General features: G+C 37.0%; 1 protein-coding gene across 5 annotated transcripts in view; it reads left to right on the top strand.

Annotated features, from left to right (window-relative positions):
- The window catches only part of SUPT3H (SPT3 homolog, SAGA and STAGA complex component), a 414,047-nt gene that overhangs the window by 191,625 nt on the left and 200,959 nt on the right, over nucleotides 1–21,463 (top strand). For 4 of the 5 annotated variants that reach the window (XM_027524850.1, XM_027524851.1, XM_027524852.1 and 1 more), the window contains exon 3: nucleotides 17,226–17,310. The exons of the other annotated variant lie outside the window; for it this stretch is intronic. In XM_027524850.1, coding sequence (XP_027380651.1) covers nucleotides 17,226–17,310 — 85 coding nt within the window. The remainder of the gene's footprint in view (nucleotides 1–17,225; nucleotides 17,311–21,463) is intronic. 5 annotated transcript variants of the gene reach the window in all.

Genomic DNA, 21,463 nt, shown 5'->3' with positions numbered 1-21,463 from the left:
AGAAGCACCTAAATTACATGGGGATTAGGAAGAACTTTCCAAGGATGGTACCCCTTGAACTACATTCTGGAATAATTATTTTAATGAAAGAAGAATCAGAGGCCAGAAGATGTGACACTCATTGTATGGTCAGCTGTCTTCAAATAGTTTTGATATATCACATGGGAACAAAGAATGCATGGCTGGAAGTAAGGCCAGAACAAAAGGCAGAGTCACGTTTCAAAGGTTTTTATATACAAAGCAAAGAGTTTTAAAGTTGTGGGATTCTGTGATGGTTCTCACCCTAGGTGTTAAGTTGTATTTTATTGATATTGTTATTGTGTGTCTGTGTGTGTTAGTCGCTCAGTTGTGTCTGACTTTTTGTGACCCCATGACTGTAACCTGCTGGGCACCTCTGTCCATAGGATTCTCCAGGCAAGAGTACTGGAGTGGGTTGCCATAACCTTCTCCAAGGGATCTTTCCAACCCAGGGACTGAACCCAGGTCTTCTGCATTGCAGGCAGATTCTTTACCTTCTGAGGCATCAGAGAAGCCTTAACTATTTTTATTTGCTTTTATGGAACTACTCCTTGTGAAGATACTTAATAATATATCAGCTGGTAGCTGGTACATCATGTACGTTTTCATTAATATTTTTAGCACATTTAGAAGACTGCACATTATTTGTTGTAAGCTACTAGAAATATGGACTAAGATTTTCATAATGTTATTTATTTAAAGAATAACAACTTTCACTGATAACGTGTGTAAATATCTATAAAAAAGGATCTTCTTTATACATGCCAAATGTTAAGGTGAAGCCAGAAGATCATTTATTATATCCTATACATTTATTCCTGCTAGAATTGTTATATATAATTGTCTTGACATTTTTCACTATCACTTTTTTATCCATATTCTTGAAAACAGACTTAAAATATGTTTTTTCTGGGCATACTAAGTTTGATTTTGATTTGAGGAAAATTGTGGAAAGTAGAGATAAATTTTTTCTTAGTTTTGTCAGAACAAAAGTGACTGATCATTGGCCAGTTTACATATTCAAGAAAGACAATTGTCTTGTACACTTCCTGATTGAAACTGAAGCCCTTTGTGAGGGAGCAAATGGAATGTATTATGCACTGCAACTGGAATATATTATGTATTTTCCTGTTGGCAGTCATGAATATTTGCACAATTAATTTCTGAGTTGCTTAATTGGTAATATAACAATTTTGTACTGTTTTCCATATTTTTTAATTTACAGATTTATTTAGTCAGTATTATAGTATATGAGACTGAAGCTATTGTTTGGGACGATAAATTAAATCCTGGAAATAAAAGTACATTAGGAGTGAGATTATTTACAACAGTGGTATTAATTATTACCAGGTGGTTTTTCTAGAATGCTATTTAAGGAAGTGTAATTAAGTTATAATTTTGGCACAAGTTTGCTTCATTTAAAAATATGAGGGGGGAAGGGAGATTTCTAGTCATTACACCCTAGTGAATTTGACATCAATCTCAATAAAATTCTGGGATCTGTAATGAGTAGGAACCTACATGAATTAACAATTCATACTGGAGTAAAAATAATTTCCCTTCCTGATAGAGTAATGCCATGGCAGTAGAGTACAAAATTTCAAGATGTTCTTATGGATAAGATGGAGAATTATAGTCCAGACAAAGGCAGCTTGATAGTTGGTTCAACTCTTGCTGGCTCACAAGGGGTTCTTTAGTGAATCTTTTGTCTCAGGATATCTTTTAGATTACAGGACTTAATATTTGGCTTATAACTTGTTAAACACTTAACTTAGAGGTTTTCATTCCTTTTGTTTATTGAAAAATTTTGGAACCTTTTCATCAGATGAAATCATCGTGGATAGGACCTCCATGTATCAGTCACATAAATGCCTAATTGCTCTGATTCAAGTGAGGATTGGAAGTGATGGTAATTGGGAAAAGTCTTTCCAAGGATATGACCCTTAAGTAGAGACCTAAATGATAAGAAATGGGGAATCCTTAACCTTGAAGAACAGTAGAGGGAGGTGCAAGGTTTCTTTGGGTAGATTAGTGGTTGCCTGGGGCCAGGGATGGGAGTGGGGACTAGCTGTAATTCAGCAGGAAGCATCTTTTTGGAATGATGCAAATGTTCTAAGACTGAATTATGGTGATGGTAGTACAACTGTGCAGATTTACTAAAAATCATTGAATCGTACACTTTATATGTGAATTTTATGGTATAAAAATGATATCTCAAACTATTAAAAAATTCTACTTACCTGAAAAAATTTTTAAGTAAGCTTTTGTCATATTTTTGAAAAATCTGTTATGTAAAAGATAGATTGGATATTTTATCTAGGTCTTGATTGCAAAAGTAAGCCCAGTGTATGGAAGTGAGCAAATAGAACCTCACTTACTGTAAGAAATGTCTCTCCAAGATGGGAAGGGACTGGCATAGTGATACGGGGTTGTTGCATCTTTAAGAGGCTTAAATGGCATAATATATGTCAGGCACAGGTAAAGCACTCAGGAGGTGTTTACTGTTCAAAGAAAAATAGATTCAAGTACGTTATGTGTATAGTGTGTAATGTGCATTTGTGTGCATTTGTATAACCATGTGTGAGAAAGCAAATGTGCTAATGTGTTAACAGTGATACTACTAGCTGAAGGATTTTTAGGTATCCATTGAACTTTCATTTCAATTTTGCTGTTGACTTGAAATCTTTCCAAATAAAAAGGAGGAAAATGAGAGCATAAGGGGTTAGGCTCACATGGTCATGAAAGCAGTCTTTCTCAACACTATGTGATAGTGTTATGAGACCATTGTTCAAATTCAGTATCTGAAATCGAGAAAACTAGATTTATTTTTATGACCACAGAGGAGAGAGGTATATATGCCGGTCCAGCACAGTGCCACAGCAGGGAAGATGACTGACCTTACGTAGAGTTTTGGGGACGCACGGAGTTCAGGGATCAGTGTTGTTCTGGAGGCTGACGTCATCTGTAGACGAGGTTGCTCAGATGAGACTGATGTGCATTGGTTGGCACATTAAAGGCAAGTTAAGTCTATTCCTAATTGACTTTCAGAAGTGAGGACCTGCCACTGTTAGGTGATCTGATGAGTTTTAATCTGATTCTGGTGGCTCCTTACCATAGCTACAGAGAAATCCTTAGTTTGTGGTAACTTTAAAAATTCTCAGCTAGTGTAAATTTCAGTGCCTAATGTTGTTGTTATTCAGTCGCTAAGTCATGTCCTAATCTTTGTGACCTCATGAACTGTAGCACACCAGGCTCCTCTGTCCTCCCCTGTCGTCCATTGAGTTGGTGATTATATCTAAGCACCTCATCCTCTGCCGGCCCTTCTCCTTTTGCTGGATCTTTCCCAGCATCAATGTTTTTTCCAGTCGGCTCTTCGCCTTAGGTGACCAAAGTATTGGAGCTTCAGCAACAATCCTTCCAATGAATATTCAGGGTTGATTTCCTTTAGGATTGTCTGGTTTGAAATCCTTGCAGCCCAAGGGACTCTCAAGAGTCTTCTCCAGCACCACAGTTGTGTACCACACAGTGCCTAATGTAGAGAACTGCAATGAGCATCTGTCAAATAAGGGATTAAATCAGAGAAACCAACTACTTGTTATTATCAGCACCATCACTTCCTTGTTTGAAATTGAGCAGCCTTGAAGTTCTAGCACCTTAGCCTGCAGCATATTTGGATCCCATCACTAAAGTTCTTAAGTCATATTAGATTCTTTCTGCTTATGTCAGTGTTGCCTAAATTGATTTTCAATGCTTTATTACTAAGTGGGCTTAGAAAAATGATTACATACACAGTAAATACATTAAAAACCAAAAGTTTCTTTCCTCCAGAACTCTTCAGAGTATCTAAAATAGGAACATGCATTGCAAATCTAGAAAAGAATAAAATACAAGTTATTTCATAAATTTATTTAACTACAGATTACTATTTTTATGGGCAACATCAATTAGGGAGATGCTAGAAATAGTATGCCACATTTTGCTAGTTATTTTAATATCTGTATAGTGCAAAATTCTCTTATCTTTAAGTGACCATCTTACAGCATGTAATTCTCAAGTTTACTATGGCTAATGCCATAGGCAAAATCTCTAACTTTCTTAAATCTCTGATACCCAGTCCATGAAATATGCTTGAAAATTTGGGTGAAATTTGTTATTAAGCTGTGTCTATATCCAATCTTATAGAAAGTTAATTTTTACTGTTAAATTTCGGCAATAATAAGATAGTTAAATCCTTGTGTGATTTAATGTTTTGAGAGCCTAAGGGACTAAAAATAACTTGCTTGAAGTTACTACATATCTCTCTAAAAGCTTCAAAAAATCAGTTTTATAAAGTAATTGAACTAAATTTCCTTTATATCATTTTTGTTAATCATAATCTTTGATTAATGAGCATTGAAGGTTAAGTTGTCTAATTTGTTACAGTTTTTATACATTTAACATGGTATTGCAGAAAAAGAATTTTGGGTGAAATAACCTGTAAGTGGATTTGTGACCCTGAGATGGTTATTTGACCTCTCTGACCTTTATTTTCCCTCTCTTTAGAAAAGATGGACTCAATCTTTTAGGTCCTTCCCTGACCTAACATGCAGAGATTGGTATGCTTCTCATTCATTCTCTTTTTTGTCCTGAAATAAAGAGTGCTTATAATCTGTTGCTTTATGCTGTTGTGCATTAGAGTTTGAATACAGGGCTATTTGCTTCTTCAGAATGCAGCATACGTGAGAGAAATTGCTCTGTGAATTGTTAGAAGAAATTCATACAGATATGAGGCCATTTTCATAAACTTCCTCAGAGGCATAGTTCTATATCTCATGCTCTCATAACTCTAGAGGAGCTTTCCTAGGTGGGTTTTGGTTTTTACCTAGTTTTCTGATTTTTTTCTCTTTCCTATTTCTTAAAAGCCATTTCTTTCACATGTCAGAAACTAATAAATGTCCACTTTGATATTTACTGTCTCCCTTCTGGTGTCCCACATGTCCCATTTCCTCATTCTGTTCTATGCTTTCTTCTTTCCTTTGTCATTTTTTTATCATATAAGCCATTTACTTAGTAATTTATCATGTATATTGTTTGTTGTATCCTTTCCTCATTGGAATGCAAACTCTACTCATTTTTTTTTAACCTGTTTTGTTCATCGATGTATCCTCAGCAGGTAGAATAGTGCCTGTCACATTCAAGGCCCTCAGTAAATACTTGTTGATTGGGTGTTAATACCTACAGTAGTGAATACTTGTAGGTTATTTAAATGCTTTTTCAGAATTTTAGCCTGTATTAACTTTTACTTTAAACAAATGTATGTATTTTTATATCTTTTTCCCCATCAGTATTGTAAATTTCACATCATAACGATAATTTCAAAATCTTTGCTTTTCTTATTTCTTAAGAAGTAGTTGTTTAGTTGCTAAGTCATGTCTGACCCTTCGCAATGCCTTGGACTGTATAGCCCACCAGGCTCCTCTGTCCATGGAATTTCCCAGGCAAGAATCCTGGAGTGGGTTGCCATTTCCCTCTCCAGGGGATCTTCTCAACCTAGAGATCAAACCCAGGTCTCCTACATTAGCTCTTTACCACTGAGCTACCAGAGAAGCCCATTTATCTTAAGATATTTATATTTACTTCATGGAAGGTTATAAAATGCTAAAAATAATTCTCAAAGTTCATTTTAGTTACATGTGAATATATGCTAAAGTAAAGGACAAGAGCATGGATATTGAAAATCAAGCAAGCAATGAAAAAAACATCATATCTAGAAAAACTGTTGTCTTAGCTGTTTGATTATTTTAATTTACTTGTCACTTTGGCTTTCTCAGAGCCATTGCTAATTGAATTCATTTCTTCTGTTGGAAAACAGGTAGATAAAATCATAGAGTTATAAAGGTTAGTGGTGTTAAAAATTGAAGAGTAAGGACAATTTGCATGTGTTTATGACTGTCTGATTGCCTTAAATGACTGCTCATGGTCAAACTTGTGTACTTTTTTTTCGCCGTTTGGACAGAGGGTAAATCAGTCTCAGCAAATACTGGGTAGGAATGACACAAACGGCGTGACGTCCATGTTTGCATGTGCCGTCTAGTGCCAGGTTGGCTGACTGAGTGTGTGCTCACGCTCTAGCCTGCTATTCACTAATTCCAGTTAGGAGAAATTCCTGGGTATTATAGTAATACCTAGCCTATAAAAGTATAATCAAATAAGTGGTTTGAAGAGAAAAAGGAAACTTTCTTTGGGGGACAGAACGTCACCCAGGGCCTTCTAATACCATGCAGTAGTCACAGTGGTCCATTCCAACGTAATGTCGATTACCTGAGGTAGAAAATGTTCAGAAAACCAGAAGTAATTAAAAAAAAAAAAAGCATCTAGCTCCCAAGACCACAGCAATTACTTAACCACAGTATCCAGAATAATTTAACCACATTAGAGTTTGTAGCCAGTGGTAAGTACTGAAAGCAACTCAGCGTCCAAAAAGACGCACACAAGGCGGTAAAGAAGTGCCTCTTTGTCCTTGTAAGTCTGGTTCCTGGGTCTTTAAGAGCAGATTTGCCTGTGGGCCTGGTGTCCTTCTGGACTGCTCTAGCAGGCTCTCTGTCACAGATTTTTGCTAAACTTACCTCCTTGGCTTCTTTTTCAGACTCTCCTCCCAACCCCCAGCTTTACTGAAGTATAATTGACAAAATTGTAAGCTAAAGTGTCCAGTGTAATGCCTTGACAGACATACAAATTGGGAAAGGATCTCTTTAATCGAAGAATGTCTTTAATTAGAACTTACTCAGTCCTGTTCTTAATCAGGGCTTGAAAATTTGAAAACAAATATTTTAGACTCAAAAGCTGACCCTGTCAAATATACTAAAAAAGAATAATATAAAACTCTGTGGTACTTTCCCTCAGTATAGGTCTTTTAAGGGGGCAGTGGAATGCTTCTTGGAAATATTTCCACTTATAGTACAGGAATAAACTGTAGCTTTATTGCTCTTCCTCCAATTGTTTTTATTTGTTTATTTCATTCTGTTACCCATTAAAATTTTTTTCTTTTTTCTTAATTTCATGATTTTTGCCCAGTTTACTCAGTTTAGTAAGATTTAATTTTCTTACAAGAGTTATAAAAGTGATTTTCTTAAAATATAATTTTCTTGCAATTCTTGAAGATAGAAGTTTGAGTTATTGAAGGATTATAGCTGCTTTCATAGTCCGAGGTAAATATATGAAAACGCATCTTAAAAATCATTGAATCCAGTCCCCTCCTTTCATTGTTGAGGAACCGAGGTCCCCAGAAATGTTACTTGCCCGAGGTTACAGTACTTCTTAGCCACAGAGTAGGAACCAGAACCAGGTCATCTAACTTTCAGTCTAATTTCTTTTCATCATAACTGATTGCCTCTTCTTTGTAGCTGATGACCAGGATGTAGTGGGACTTTTAGCTGCATTATTGTAATCTTCCTAATTGGGTACTGGCCATATGAATTGTATCTGTTTTTTTCTCGGCTCACGTCTCTGGCGCCTCATTCAGCTGGGTGCTGTTTCTTCTTTGAGTGGAGGCAGTGACTACAGTGACATTCATCTGGGTCTCTACTCCTCCCCCACTGACTACCATGAACTTAGTCTTCAACTCCACAACATGGAAAAACTTAATCTCCAAATGAAGGGGTAAATTCCCCACGTGCTTTTTTTGGGACTCTAGAACTAAAATAATAGGATAATTGTTTGAAAGTAAATAGTATACAAACTTTATGTATTATTCATTCATTGCCTTAAAAAATAAAATTTTCTGGCTTTTAGTATTAATTAACCTGATTTATTTGGTAGAAAATAATTTGCAAAATCCCTGTCTCAGGCAAACTGGAAGTGTTGGTAAAGCTAATAATCTACATGGTTTTTTTTAGCCTTTCATTTTGTATTGAGGTATAGCCGATTAACAGTGTTGTGGTAGTTTCAAGTGAACAGCAGAGGGACTCGACCATAGGTATACATGTATCCAATCTCCCCCAAAGCCCCCTCCTATCCAGGCTGCCACATAACATCGAGGAGAGTTCCCTGTGCTATATAGTAGGTCCTTGTTGGTTATCCATTTTAAATATAGCAGTGTGTACATGTCCATCCCAAACTCCGTAACTATCTTTTACCCTCATACTTCATATCAGCAACCATAACTTCATTCTCTATTTATATCTGTTTTTAATCAGAGCAAAATTGTTTTTCTCATTTTAATAAATAAAATACTTGTTGTTGTTTAGTTGCTAAGTTGTTACTCTTTTGCAACCCCATGGACTGTAGTCTGCCAGGCTCCTCTATCAGTGGGATTTGCCAGGCAAGACTACTGGAGTGTGTTGCCATTTTCTTCTCCAGGGGATCTTCCTGACCCAGAAATTGAACCCATGTCTCTTGCGTCTCCAGCATTGGCAGGCAGATTCTTTACTACTGAGGCACAAGAGAAGCCCAAATAAAATAATACTTATTTAAAAAATATTGTTTGATCCTTTTTTACCTCTTTGAAATTTCTCTTTTGTGTTTGTTTTATGCTATGTCATTGTACTTATATTACATGTATATTTATATGACTTAAAAAGAGATAAATATACGCATTGTATATGCTTGCTGAAAAAATTTGTTTTTCTTACAGTTACAGCTGTTAAAAGAATTTGGTGTTAATGTTCCACATCGTACATTGTTAATAAATTAATTACAACTTAAAACAATAATGAAACACCACTAGATAGCTATTAGCATGACAGAAATCCAAAACACCAAATACCAGACAGGATCTGGAGCAACAGGAACTCTTATTCATTGCTGATAGGAATGCAAAATGGTACAGACACTTTGGAAGACAGCTTGGCGGTTTCTTACAAAACTAAACACGCTCTGATCACATGGTCCAGTAAACACACTCTTTGTTATTTACCCAAAGACCTTGAAAACTTACACCGACACAAAACTTGAATGAGTGTTTATAGCAGTTTTATTCAGAATTGCTAAAACTTGGAAGCTACTAAGATGTCCTTTAGTAGATAAGTGTATAAACAAACCATGCTATATCCAAACAATGAAATATTATTTAGTAATAAATAAGGAGTTATCAGGCCACGAAGACATGAAGGAATGTTAAATGCATAATGCTGCGTGAAAGAAGCCAATCTGAGGGATCACATACTCTGTGTTTGCAACTATATGACGTTTTGGAAAAGACAAAACGACGGAAACGGTGAAAAGATCAGTTATCGCCAGGGATTACAAAAGACAAAGGGATGAATAGGCCAACCTCAGTGGCTTTGTAGTGAAACCATTTATATGATAGTGTAATAGTGGATACATATCATTATACATCTGTCAAAACTAATAGAGAATCTCACGCAGAGTTACCCCTAAGGTAAACTATAGACTCAATAACAACTTAACAATCAATACTGGCTCACTAATACAAAATGTGAATAATAGGGGAAACTGGATGCAGGCAGAGATGAGGGGATATAAGAAAACTCTCTGTAGTTTCCAGTTTGTTTTTCTTTAGCTGCTCTAAAAGCTGAAGTCTGCTATAATTATTTTAAAAAACAGAATTTAGAGTTGATTTGTTTTCAGCAGTTGGTAATAAGTGGATGTTAGGAGAATGGGTCAGTAGATAGATACATCATCAGATATACACATTTACATAGGATCTGGAAGTTAGCCCAAGATTATGATTAATAATAATGTATTAGAAATTTCCGAGACATTGAAAGTGTATCACCATGCTTGGGAAACATGTTGGCATAAGTTACTAATCAAAGATGTCAATAGGGGTTAACATAGAGTAAGATAGCAAATATCTGGCATCTTCCTTCCTTTTTAAAAAAACAATTTTTTTTTAAACTGAGGTTAGAAACTACCGAAATAAGGTTTTGTTGTATTTTTGGAAACACATACTGACTGGAGTAATACTCAGTGTATATTTTTAAACCTTTGTTTTCTGTATTTTGGAACTGTTTCTGTAACTAGTTCTTACTTTATTTTACTCGGCACTGTCTAATAATAGTTTTTTTTTTTTTTTTTTTTTTTTTACTTTAATAGATGTCTATATAAAGAATATCTCCCATTTTAGACTGTGTTAGGGTTACACATGACACACAAAAGTACTGAAAGGCTTAGTGGTAAGTTCTGCAGACTTTTTGGAAAGGTGTCCCATGGTTTTGTTCAGCATATGCTTTCTTCTGTCTAAGTGTACAGAATAAGAAGAATAAATTCACCTTATGGATAGTCATGCTTCTTTCATACTTCCATTGTACACTGGGAATTGCAGAATCTGCTGCTCAAGTCCAGCTGCCCACTGAGACACTGTATTCTGGGATTGAATAAAAACCAGACCTGTTTGGGTGAGAAGGCAAGCCCACTGTCTTGCTTGTTGTGACCATAGTTATCAAAGTTACATGAAAACTAAAATAGAAACTTGTGTGTTACAGCAGTGAAGCTACTGTAGAAGACGAAGGGAGAGACAACTTTTTCAGGAAAGTTTCCTGAAAGACCTTTAGTGGAAGCTGCACCAGCAACATTGATGGTGTTATAGGCATCTAGGCAGTATGTGAAGAAATTGAACATCAGACCCTTTTGCTTGGGAATAGTCCCAAGACAAGTCAGTCAAGGCATCAGTGAGTAGTACGATATAATGGGGGTAGAAAATAAAAAGATTTGTGTAAGTTTACCAGTTACTTGCTATGGTTTTTCCAGTGGTCATGTATGGATGTGAGACTTGGACTGTTAAGAAAGCTGAGCGCCGAAGAATTGATGCTTTTGAACTGTGGTGTTGGAGAAGACTCTTGAGAGTCCCTTGGACTGCAAGGAGATCCAACCAATCCATTCTGAAAGAGATTGGCCCTGGGATTTCTTTGGAGGGAATGATGCTGAAGCTGAAACTCCAGTACTTTGGCCACCTCATGCGAAGAGTTGACTCATTGGAAAAGACTCTGATGCTGGGAGGAATTGGGGGCAGGAGGAGAAGGGGACAACAGAGGATGAGATGGCTGGATGGCATCACTGACTTGATGGACGTGAGTTTGGGTGAACTCCGGGAGTTAGTGATGGACAGGGAAGCCTGGCATGCTGCGATTCATGGGGTTGCAAAGAGTCAGACACGACTGAGCGACTGAACTGACTGACTGACCAGTTACTTGGATTTTGTCGTTAAGTGATTGAAAAATATTATATGTGCTGCAGAGCAAAAAGAGGTGACTATGGCTAGGTAATGGAGCAACCCACTCCAGTACTCTTGCCTGGAAAATCCCATGGATGGGGAACCTGGTAGGCTACAGTCCTTGGGGTCGAGAAGAGTTGGACACGACTGAAGTGACTTAGCAGCAGCAGCAGCAGCAGCATAGCTAGGTACAGTGGCTTTCATTTCTGTCTTACAAAAACCATTAGGACAATATCTAGCTTTCTATATGTGGGGAAAAGAAGTTGGCAGAAGTAATAGGAGAAAACATGTAAATTAAAGCTGGAGAACTAAAAACCCTGAAAATTAATATACTCATCAAAGTCACATCCCTAGTTATATCTTTAGCTGATTTGATACTTCACATGTTTATACTAATGACGATCATTTTTAGAAGAAAAGTTTATAAAATCATGAGATAAAACTTGGTAATTATTTGTACATTTTAATAATATAAAAAGTAGTTTAAAAATATTCTTTTTACTAGAGATGTGAATTGAATTCATTATTTTATCTTTGAGTTAATTATTTCCTTTTGATAGTTCAGTTGCTCAGTCATGTCCAGCTCTTTGCAACTCCATGATGCAGCATGCCAGCCTTCCCTGTCCATCACCAACTCTTGGTGTTTATCCAAACTCCTGTCCATCAAGTCCATCCAGCCATCTCATCCTCTGTCATCCCCTTCTCCTCCTGCCTTCAATCTTTCCCAGCATCAGGGTTTTTCCAGTGATTCAGTCCTTTGCATCAGGTGGCCAAAGTATTGGAGTTTCAGCTCAAGCATCAGTCTTTCCAATGAATATTCAGGACCTATTTCCTTTAGGATGGACTGGTTGGATCTCCTTGCAGTCCAAGGGACTCTCAAGAGTCTTCTCCAACACCACAGTTCAAAAGCATCAGTTGTTTGGTGCTCAGCTTTCTTTATATTCCAACTGTCACATCCATACATGACTACTGGAAAAACTATGGCCTTGACTAGATGGACCTTTGTTGGCAAAGTAATGTCTCTGCTTTTCAATATGCGATCTAGGTTGGTCATAACCCTCCTTCCAAGGAGTAAGCGTCTTTTAATTTCATGGCTGCAGTCACCACCTGCAGTGATTTTGGAGCCCAAGAGAATAAAGTCTGTCACTGTTTTCATTGTTTCCCCATCTATTTACACGAGTGATGGAACAGGATGCCATGATGTTGGTTTTCTGAATGTTGAGTTTTAAGCCAACTTTTTCACTCTCCTCTTTCACTTTCAGCAAGAGGCTCTTTAGTTCTTCGCTTCTGCCATAAGGGTGGTGTCATCTGCATATCTGAGGTTATTGATATTTCTCCCTGCAAACTTGATTCCAGCTTGTGCTTCATCCGGCCTGGCATTTCTCATGATGTTCTCTGCTTAGAAGCTAAATAATCAGGGTGACAATATACACCCTTGACGTACTCCTTTCCCAATTTGGAACCAGTCTGTTGTTCCATGTCTGGTTCTAACTGTTGCTTCTTGACCTGCATACGGATTTCTCAGGAGGCAGGTAAGGTGGTCTGGTACTCCCATCTCTTTAAGAATTTTCCACTGTTTTCTGTGATCCACACAGTCAGAAGTTTTGGCATAGTCAATAAAGCAGAAGTGGATGTTTTGATAACTTTGTTCTTTTGTGTGAGATTTCAATTACCTTAAAATAACCAAAGGGAAACTTTGTTTAGGCAGTCCAAAGAATTAAATATTGAATATGTCAGTGAACATAACAGAAGATTTTTGCCTTTGTGGCGTTTATCCTCTGATGGGGACTTTTTATGCTCTTTCTCTTCTGTTGATTTGTTTGTCCTTTTACCAGTAACACAGTATCTTTAATTATTCTGGCTTTATAGTAAGTCTTGTAGGATATCTCCTCCCACTTTATACTTCAAAAGTGTCTTGGGACTTCCCTGGTGGTCCAGTGGTTAAGACTTCACTTTCCAGTAGAGGGGTTGTAGGTTTGATACCTGGTTGGGGGGCTAAGATTGCACATGCCTCGTGGCCAAAAAAACAAAAAACATGAAACAAGCAATATTTTAATAAACTCAATAAAGACTTAAAAATAGTCCACATAAAATAGATATATAGATATCTTAACTATTCTTGGCTCTTGACTCTCTCACAGAAAGTTTAGAGTCAATTTATATATATTTTAATTGCATTTTGTGCTTTTGTGTGCTGTTTCCCTCAGCTTTATTAAGATATGATTGATATATTATGTAGGCTTGAGTCTATGTTGATTTGATACACTTGTTTATTACAAAACGATTACCACCATAGCTTTAGCTCACACCTCCATCACATCACACAATTACTATTTCATTTTTGTGGTAAGAATATGTAAGACTTACTCTCTTTTAACTTTGAAGCATGTAATACAATACTGGGTCACATGTTGTATGTTACATTCCAAGAACTTATTCATCTTATAACTGGAGGTTTATACCCTTTAAGGATCATTTCCTATCTCCCTCGCTCCCAACACTCCATTATTTGTTTCAGTGAGTTCATTCTGCCTTTGTGTTAATGATGTGTTAACAAATAGCTCTTTGTGTTAAAGAGCTATTTAGATGCTCTTACAATTGAAAAACTTTCTGACTAGTATTAATTGAAATAATTTGTCTCCCCATTATTTTGAGTTTTCTTTGTAGATATTCAGATTATATGAATAAAAACAATTTAGTTTTTCCTTTGCAGTGCTCATATAGTTTAAATTTTTTTCTTGCCTTAAGTTGTAATTGTAATCTTAGTATTATATAGACTAAAAGTGGTGATAGGGGGAATCCTTATATTGGTTTGGATTTCAGAAGGTTTGAATGCTTCTGAGTAAGTTATTTCCTATCTGGTTTTTGGTAGATTCTCTTCATCTGATTGAGAAAATTCTTTTTATTCCTCATTTTTTTTTTTTTAGCATGAAGTTTCTTTTTTTTTATTTTATTTTTAAACTTTACATAATTGTATTAGTTTTGCCAAATATCAAAATGAATCCACCACAGGTATACATGTGTTCCCCATCCTGAACCATCCTCCCTCCTCCCTCCCCATACCATCCCTCTGGGTCGTCCCAGTGAAGAATTGTTTAGTGATTTTCCCACATATATTGAGATGATCATTTAGATTTTCTTTTTTCAGATTTTATGTAGTTAATTGTATTAATAAATTTGTGGTTTACTCTTGTTTTCCTGACAACCAAAAGAAGTCTGCTCAACAAAGTAATCCTTCAGAATTGAAGGAAAGATGAAGAATTTCCAGGGACGTAAAAGTTGAAGGAGTTCATAACCACTAGACTAGCCTATAAGAAATGTTAAAGCAACTTCATTGATAGTAAATGAAAGGATACTAGTTAGTAGTAGTAAAATATATAAAAGTACAAATTCTACTGGTTAAATTCAGAATACACAAATGTTTTAATGGTGGGTAAATCAGTTATACATCTAGTATGAAGGTTATAAGACCAAAGTAGTAGAAATAATAACTACAATAATTTGTTAATGATACACAAAGTAAAAAAATGTATACTGTGAAATAAAAAATGTGATGAAAGTGTGAAAGTGTTAGTCACTAAGTTGTGTCCCACTCTTTGTGACCCCATGGACTATAGCCTGCCACGCTCCTCTGTCCATGGAATTCTCCAGGCAAGAATACTGGAGTGGGTAGCTGTTCCCTTCTCCAGGGGATCTTCCCGACCTAGGGATCTAATGAACCTGAGTCTCCTACATTGCAGGCAGATTTTTTACCATCTAAGCCGCTGGGGAAGAATTTGATGAGGGGAGGGTAAAACTGCAGTATAAAAACCTGAGAAACAGTAGAACTGATGGTGTCCCAAAATGTGTTCAAAGGCAGTCAAAGACCAGTGTCTCAGCTTGAAGGTAGAGAAGTTGAACTCTTCTTTACTCCTCTCTTGTTGTATTCAGGCCTTCAACAGATTGGATGATGCCTACCCACATTGGAGAAGCTATCTGCCTTACTCAGTTTACTGACTCATATGTTAATTAACCTCATGCATAAATAACTTCAAATACATATCAAACGAATGTTAACCAAATATCTGGGCACTTAATGGTCCAGTTACACTGAAACGTAAAATTAACCATCACCCGTATCAACTTGGCACCCATATCTCCTTAAAATATACTTAGTCTCCAAATAAAGATAGTAACAGGGTCACAATTGTGCCTAAGATGATACAGTTATCCAGCACACAGTTGAAATTGCACTAATCCCTTTCCTAGAAGATGAGGTTAAGTCCATGAGTGACATTTATACTTCTCCTTAATATTCCTAGCTTAAATACTATGATATAAATGCTGTAAGTCCAACACATTTTATGTTACATGATGAGGGAGTAAGAGAGGGAAGGAAACAAGATATTTCCCTAACAACCCCACAAAGAAGTATTCACACACAAAAAAGTATTCATAACAAAATGACCATTACAATGCCCTTTATGTAACTGGTTAGATGACTGTAGCTTGCATTAATGACTACCTTCTCCCACTTCCTATTCTGTATTCCCCTGCCTTTAGCAAGCACCTCAGCTGGTTGTGGTTCTTTAACTGGTGGACAGACCCAAACCGTCATTCTTGAAGGATCTGAGGTATTAGTAGCCCTTCCAGGATTGGGTTGTAGTTTTCCATTGACATTAATCACAGGGCATGGAAATTCTATGAGACACCCTGAATGATCTCCTGTATTCCAGACATACTCTTTCTTACCTCCACTGTGGAGTACCAGTAGAGTTTCCACTGGGGAGTCAGTATCGCTCACCCCTGCCGACCCAGTAACTCCTTCTTTGCCTGTTGATTCAGAAGCATGTGGAACCCAGGGTGACTCAGCTGCAGTCTTAAGTTTCATTCAATGGAATAATTGTTGTGTCAATGGAATAAATGTGAAAGCGTTCCTCCCTCTGGAATTAAGACCTCTAGGCTAGCAACTCATAAGACCATGGGAACAGGAAGCAACAATTTTGCTAGTGGGTCTTTAGAAGTAACGATGAATGGTGCCTCTCCCTTTCCATCCCTTAATTCCTAGACCTGTGAATTCTGTGCGTGGGAGAAACCACACCATGTATTGGATGCTGATTCATAGGCTGTATAGTCTTCTGGAAAACCTTACCCCTGCTCTACAAGGTGTTACCACCTTACTGGCACTGTCGCTCAGCCTTCAAAAGGTCATTTCATCATTCCGTCAGACCATCTGTTCCATAATGGTGGGGAACATGTTAAGAACGTGTGTGTATGTGTGTGTGCACGCGCTCACGTGTGTTCAGACATGTCCGACTCTTAGAGACCCCCATGGACTGTAACTCCCCAGGCTCCTCTGTCCATGGAATTTTCCAGGCAAGAATACTGGGATAGGTTGTCATTTCCTACTCCAGGGGATTTTCCCAACTCAGGTATCGATCCTGCATCTCTTACACCCGCAGGCAGGTTCTTTACCAACTGTTCCACTTGAGAAGCCCTTGTTAACAATAACGAGTTCCATTTAACCTGAGATATCTTCCTGTATACTTTGAATCATCTCTAGATGACTTACAATACCTAGTACAAAGTAGATGTCATGTAAATAATTGTAAATACAGTGTAAATGATATGTGAATAGTTGCCAATACATGGCAAAATCAAGCTTTGCTATTTGGAACTTTCTGGAATTGTTTCTTTAAATTCAAGTATTTTTGATTCATGTTTAGTTGAGGATACAGAACGTGAAGATATGAAGGGCCAACTGTGTTGGTTATTTGAGTATGGTAACATGATTTTCTGGTTACCAATATAATGAATTGGTTGTTAAAATTTTACATTTTGAAATAGTAAACGCCCTCAAAGATGCCCACACGAATCAAGAAATAACATTGATGACACTGTTCTTTTCTCTGGAAGTTTCAGCTTACGTAGGAAAGTTGCAGTTCTTTGTCATAGAAAATTATATGCCTACTCTGTCATTTGAGAGACCAATCTGTACTTTATTAAGCAGAGTATTATAATTGATATTTTTCAGTTTTACAGTTCTTAATGTTTGGCATATTGATTTTCTTTGCAGGTTTTCTTTAGGTGATGCTCGGAGGCCTCTTCATGAAACAGCAGTTTTGGTAGAAGATGTAGTGCACACACAGTTAATTAATCTGGTAAGAGCATGTACTCTTAGTTGGTAGCTCTGCTCTGTGTTCTGCTTATACTGGCATTGCAACCCAACATTTTTTTAAATATCTTTTTTAAAAAAACATTTCAAATTCTTTCTTGTCATCTCTATTGAGATATAATTTTCATGTAACAAAATTTCACCAATGCATGATTCAATGAGTTTTGTCAACTGAGTATTGATTGTCATGTGACTAGCAGTGCAGTCATTATATAGAAATATTTCCATCATCCAGAAACATTTCTTTGTACCCCTGTGTCATCAGTCTTTTCTCCCACTCCTGATAACGCTGGTCTGTTTTTAAATCATTATATCAGTATAGTTTTTTAAGAACTTAAAAATGATCTTTCTCTCTGTATTTGAGATGTATGAAGAATTGCACAAATAGTACAGGTAATTCTCAGGTAGCATTCAGCTTCCTCTGTTAACAACTTGCATAACTGTACTACAGTTCTCAAAACCAGGAATAACATTGGTATCATACTGTAATAAAAATACCAGCCTTATTCAGTTTTCCCATTAATGGCCCTTTTCTGTTCCAGGATCCAGTCCAGGGTAACTCACTGCAGTGATCTGTTGGGTCTTTGTGGTCTTCTGTCTGTGGTCGGTCTTTTCTTAGAGTATTTCGTGACATATATATTTTTGAAAATTGCAAAACAGTTATTTTGTAGAATGCTCTTCTTTATCAATTGTTCTGATACTTTCTTAAGGTTAGAATGTGACTGTGCCTTTTTGGTGGTAATACCACAGAAATGATGGACTTCTCTGTGTATCATGTTAATGGATTCATGTTGTTGATGTTTTTTTACAATTTTAACCTTGATAACTTGGATAAGGTGTTATATGCTGAGTTCTTCCGCTATGATGAGATTACTTTTTTTTTTTCCTTTTTTTGTTAATAAGTGTCTTGTCGGAGATATTTTGTGACTATGCAAACACTCTTTCTCTGAAAAAAATTGCTTATTTAACATTCATCAGTGAGTATATGCTTTTCTTTTCCTTCATTCCTTTTATCTTTTTAAGTTGCAATTGTTCTGAAAGGAATAGCTATCCTTTATCACCATTACTTAATAAATGTTTAATGTACATATGTATGGACTAATGTATATTTAAGTTTTACTCTTATAATCATTATGTAATATTTTAATTTATTTTTATTGCTCAGTTCGTTCCAGCATTGGCCATTAGAATTGATTTCATGTCCTCTCCTCATTTTCCTATCAAATCTTTGGTCCCGTATCTCATAAATGTTATGCATGTCAGTCCTTTGCTTGAGGCATATGCTACAGGTATATTCTTCTGCTGTGTAGTTTTCTTTTGACTTTGTTTTTATGACAAAAAACATAAAACGTGTTTTTGGGGGGCATAAAGTATTTTTATTTTAATTTAGTCAAATGCATCAATCTTTTATTTCCTTTGTATTTTGAATTATAGTTAGTGACATCTTTCTTATGCTGAGTTTAAAGAGAAATTCATCCATACTGTCTTGTAGTACCTGTGTGGTTTCATTTTTAACATTTAGTTTCCTAACCATCATTTATTAGAAAGTACCTACTTTTGTGATCTGAAATGCCTCTGTCTAGAACTGGACATGGAACAACAGATTGGTTCCAAATAGGAAAAGGAGTACATCAAGGCTGTATATTGTCACCCTGCTTATTTAACTTATATGTAGAGTACATCATGAGAAACGCTGGACTGGAAGAAACACAAGCTGGAATCAAGATTGCCGGGAGAAATATTAATAACCTCAGATATGCAGATGACACCACCCTTCTGGCAGAAAGTGAAGAGGAACTAAAAAGCCTCTTGATGAAAGCAAAAGTGGAGAGTGAAAAAGTTGGCTTAAAGCTCGACATTCAGAAAAAGAAGATCATGGCATCCGGTCCCATCACTTCATGGGAAATAGATGGGGAAACAGTGGCAGACTTTATTTTTTGGGGCTCCAAAATCACTGCACATGGTGATTGCAGCCATGAAATTAAAAGATGCTTACTCCTTGGAAGGAAAGTTATGACCAACCTAGATGGCATATTCAAAAGCAGAGACATTACTTTGCCAACAAAGGTCCGTCTAGTCAAGGCTATGATTTTTCCTGTGGTCAGGTATGGATGTGAGAGTTGGACTGTGAAGAAGGCTGAGCACTGAAGAACTGATGCTTTTGAACTGTGGTGTTGGAGAAGACTCTTGAGAGTCCCTTGGACTGCAAGGAGATCCAACCAGTCCATTCTGAAGGAGATCAGCCTGGGATTTGCTTGGAAGAAATGATGCTGGGGCTGAAACTCCAGTACTTTGGCCACCTCATGTGAAGAGTTGACTCACTGGAAAAGACTCTGATGCTGGGAGGGATTGGGGGCAGGAGGAGAAGGGGACGACAGAGGATGAGATGGCTGGATGGCATCACTGACTCAATGGACGTGAGTCTGAGTGAACTCCGGGAGTTGGTGATGGACAGGGAGGCCTGGCATGCTGCGATTCATGGGGTCGCAAAGAGTCGGACATGACTGAGCGACTGAACTGAACTGAACTGAACTGTCTTTATTAGATTGGCATGTATTTTGGGGTCTATTTCTGATTTCATGTTCTGTGTGTTGAAGTGTTAGTAGCTCAGTCATGCCCGACTCTTTGCGACCCCATGGACTGCAGCCCACCTGGCGCCTCTGTCTATGGGATTCTCCAGGCAAGAATACTGGAGTGGGTTGCTATTTCCTTTTCCAGGGGATCTTCCCTGCCCAGCAATCGAACCCAGATCTCCTGCACTGCAGGCAGATTCTTTACCAACTGAGCCATACCAGTGGCTTATTTGTCTGTGCATGTGCTAATAAACATTTTTAATTGCAGAAGTTTTGTGGTATATCTTAAAGATTCTCATGACTAGACACCCCTTTTAATGTTACCTCAGTATGTTCTTGTTTATTCTTATATGTTTATTTTTCCATATGAACTTCAGTTTTAAAATTTCTAGCTCTGTAAAATAGCTTGTTGGTATTTTTATAGAGATTGTGTGAACTTTTAAATCAAGTTAAAGAGAACTGTATCTTAATGTTGACTCATTCTAAGGAAAGGGAATGTCTACATTTTGCCAAGGCTATTTTTGTGTCTTTCATGAGTGTTTTGATAGTTTTCTTCTATAGGCTTCATGTATTTCTTATTAGATATATTCCTAAGTATTTAATCTTCTTATTTGCTATTGGAAATAGGCTTTATCTATAATTACATAATGGCTGAAAGCATCTGGAATTTACTGAAATACATAAATCTGTAGTCTCAAGGAGCTGAGCAAACTCCGAAAATGGATAAGCCCAAAGATTGAATGTTCAAACTGCTGACTATGAGAGAAATAATATAAATCTTAAAAGCACCCAGATTTATTACTATAGAGGAACAATGATTTGAAGGACCACAGAATTTTTATGAAAATACAAAGACTAGGAGGAAATAGCACAACAGATTTAAAGTACTGGGTTCCCTTTTCTCCACATCCTCACCAGCACTTGTTATTTCATACCTTTTTCATAATAGCCCTACCCAGGTATTGACATAAAACAGACACAGATCAGTGGAACAGAATTAGAGCCCTGAAATATTCTACATGTACATAGTCAATTAATGTACAAGAAAAGTAAACAAAATTGGAGTTTTTGTTTGTTTTCTTTGGGGCTTCTCTGGTGGCTCAGTGGTAAAGAATCTGCCTGCAGTACAGGAGACATGCAGCAGCCTCGAGTTTGATCCCTGGGTCAGGAGGATCCCTTAGAGAAGGAAATGACAACCCACTCCAGTATTCTTGCCTGGAAAATCCCATGGATAGAGGAGCCTGGCGGGCTATAGTCCATGGAGTTGGAAGAGTTGGGCACAACTTAGTGATGAAAACAAACTAACAAAAAGCCAAAATTGGAGAGCTGCATGCAAAAGAATGAAATTGGATGCCCTTATACTATACATAAAAGTTAACTCAAAATGGATTAAAGAATTAATGAAAGACCTGAAACCATGAAATGCCTAGAAGAAAACAGACCAAAACCTTGACATAGGCCTTGGTGATGATCTTTTTAATCTGACAACAAAAGCAAAAATAAAGGCAAGTGGGACTACATCAAACTAAAAAGCTTGTGCACAGGAAAGGAAACTCTCAATAAAAT

This window comes from Bos indicus x Bos taurus, chromosome 23 (assembly GCF_003369695.1).
Source record: "Bos indicus x Bos taurus breed Angus x Brahman F1 hybrid chromosome 23, Bos_hybrid_MaternalHap_v2.0, whole genome shotgun sequence".
NCBI classification, from domain to species: Eukaryota; Metazoa; Chordata; class Mammalia; order Artiodactyla; family Bovidae; genus Bos; species Bos indicus x Bos taurus.
Note: the sequence above shows the minus strand (reverse complement) of the source record. Positions and strands in the feature narration are given on the sequence as shown.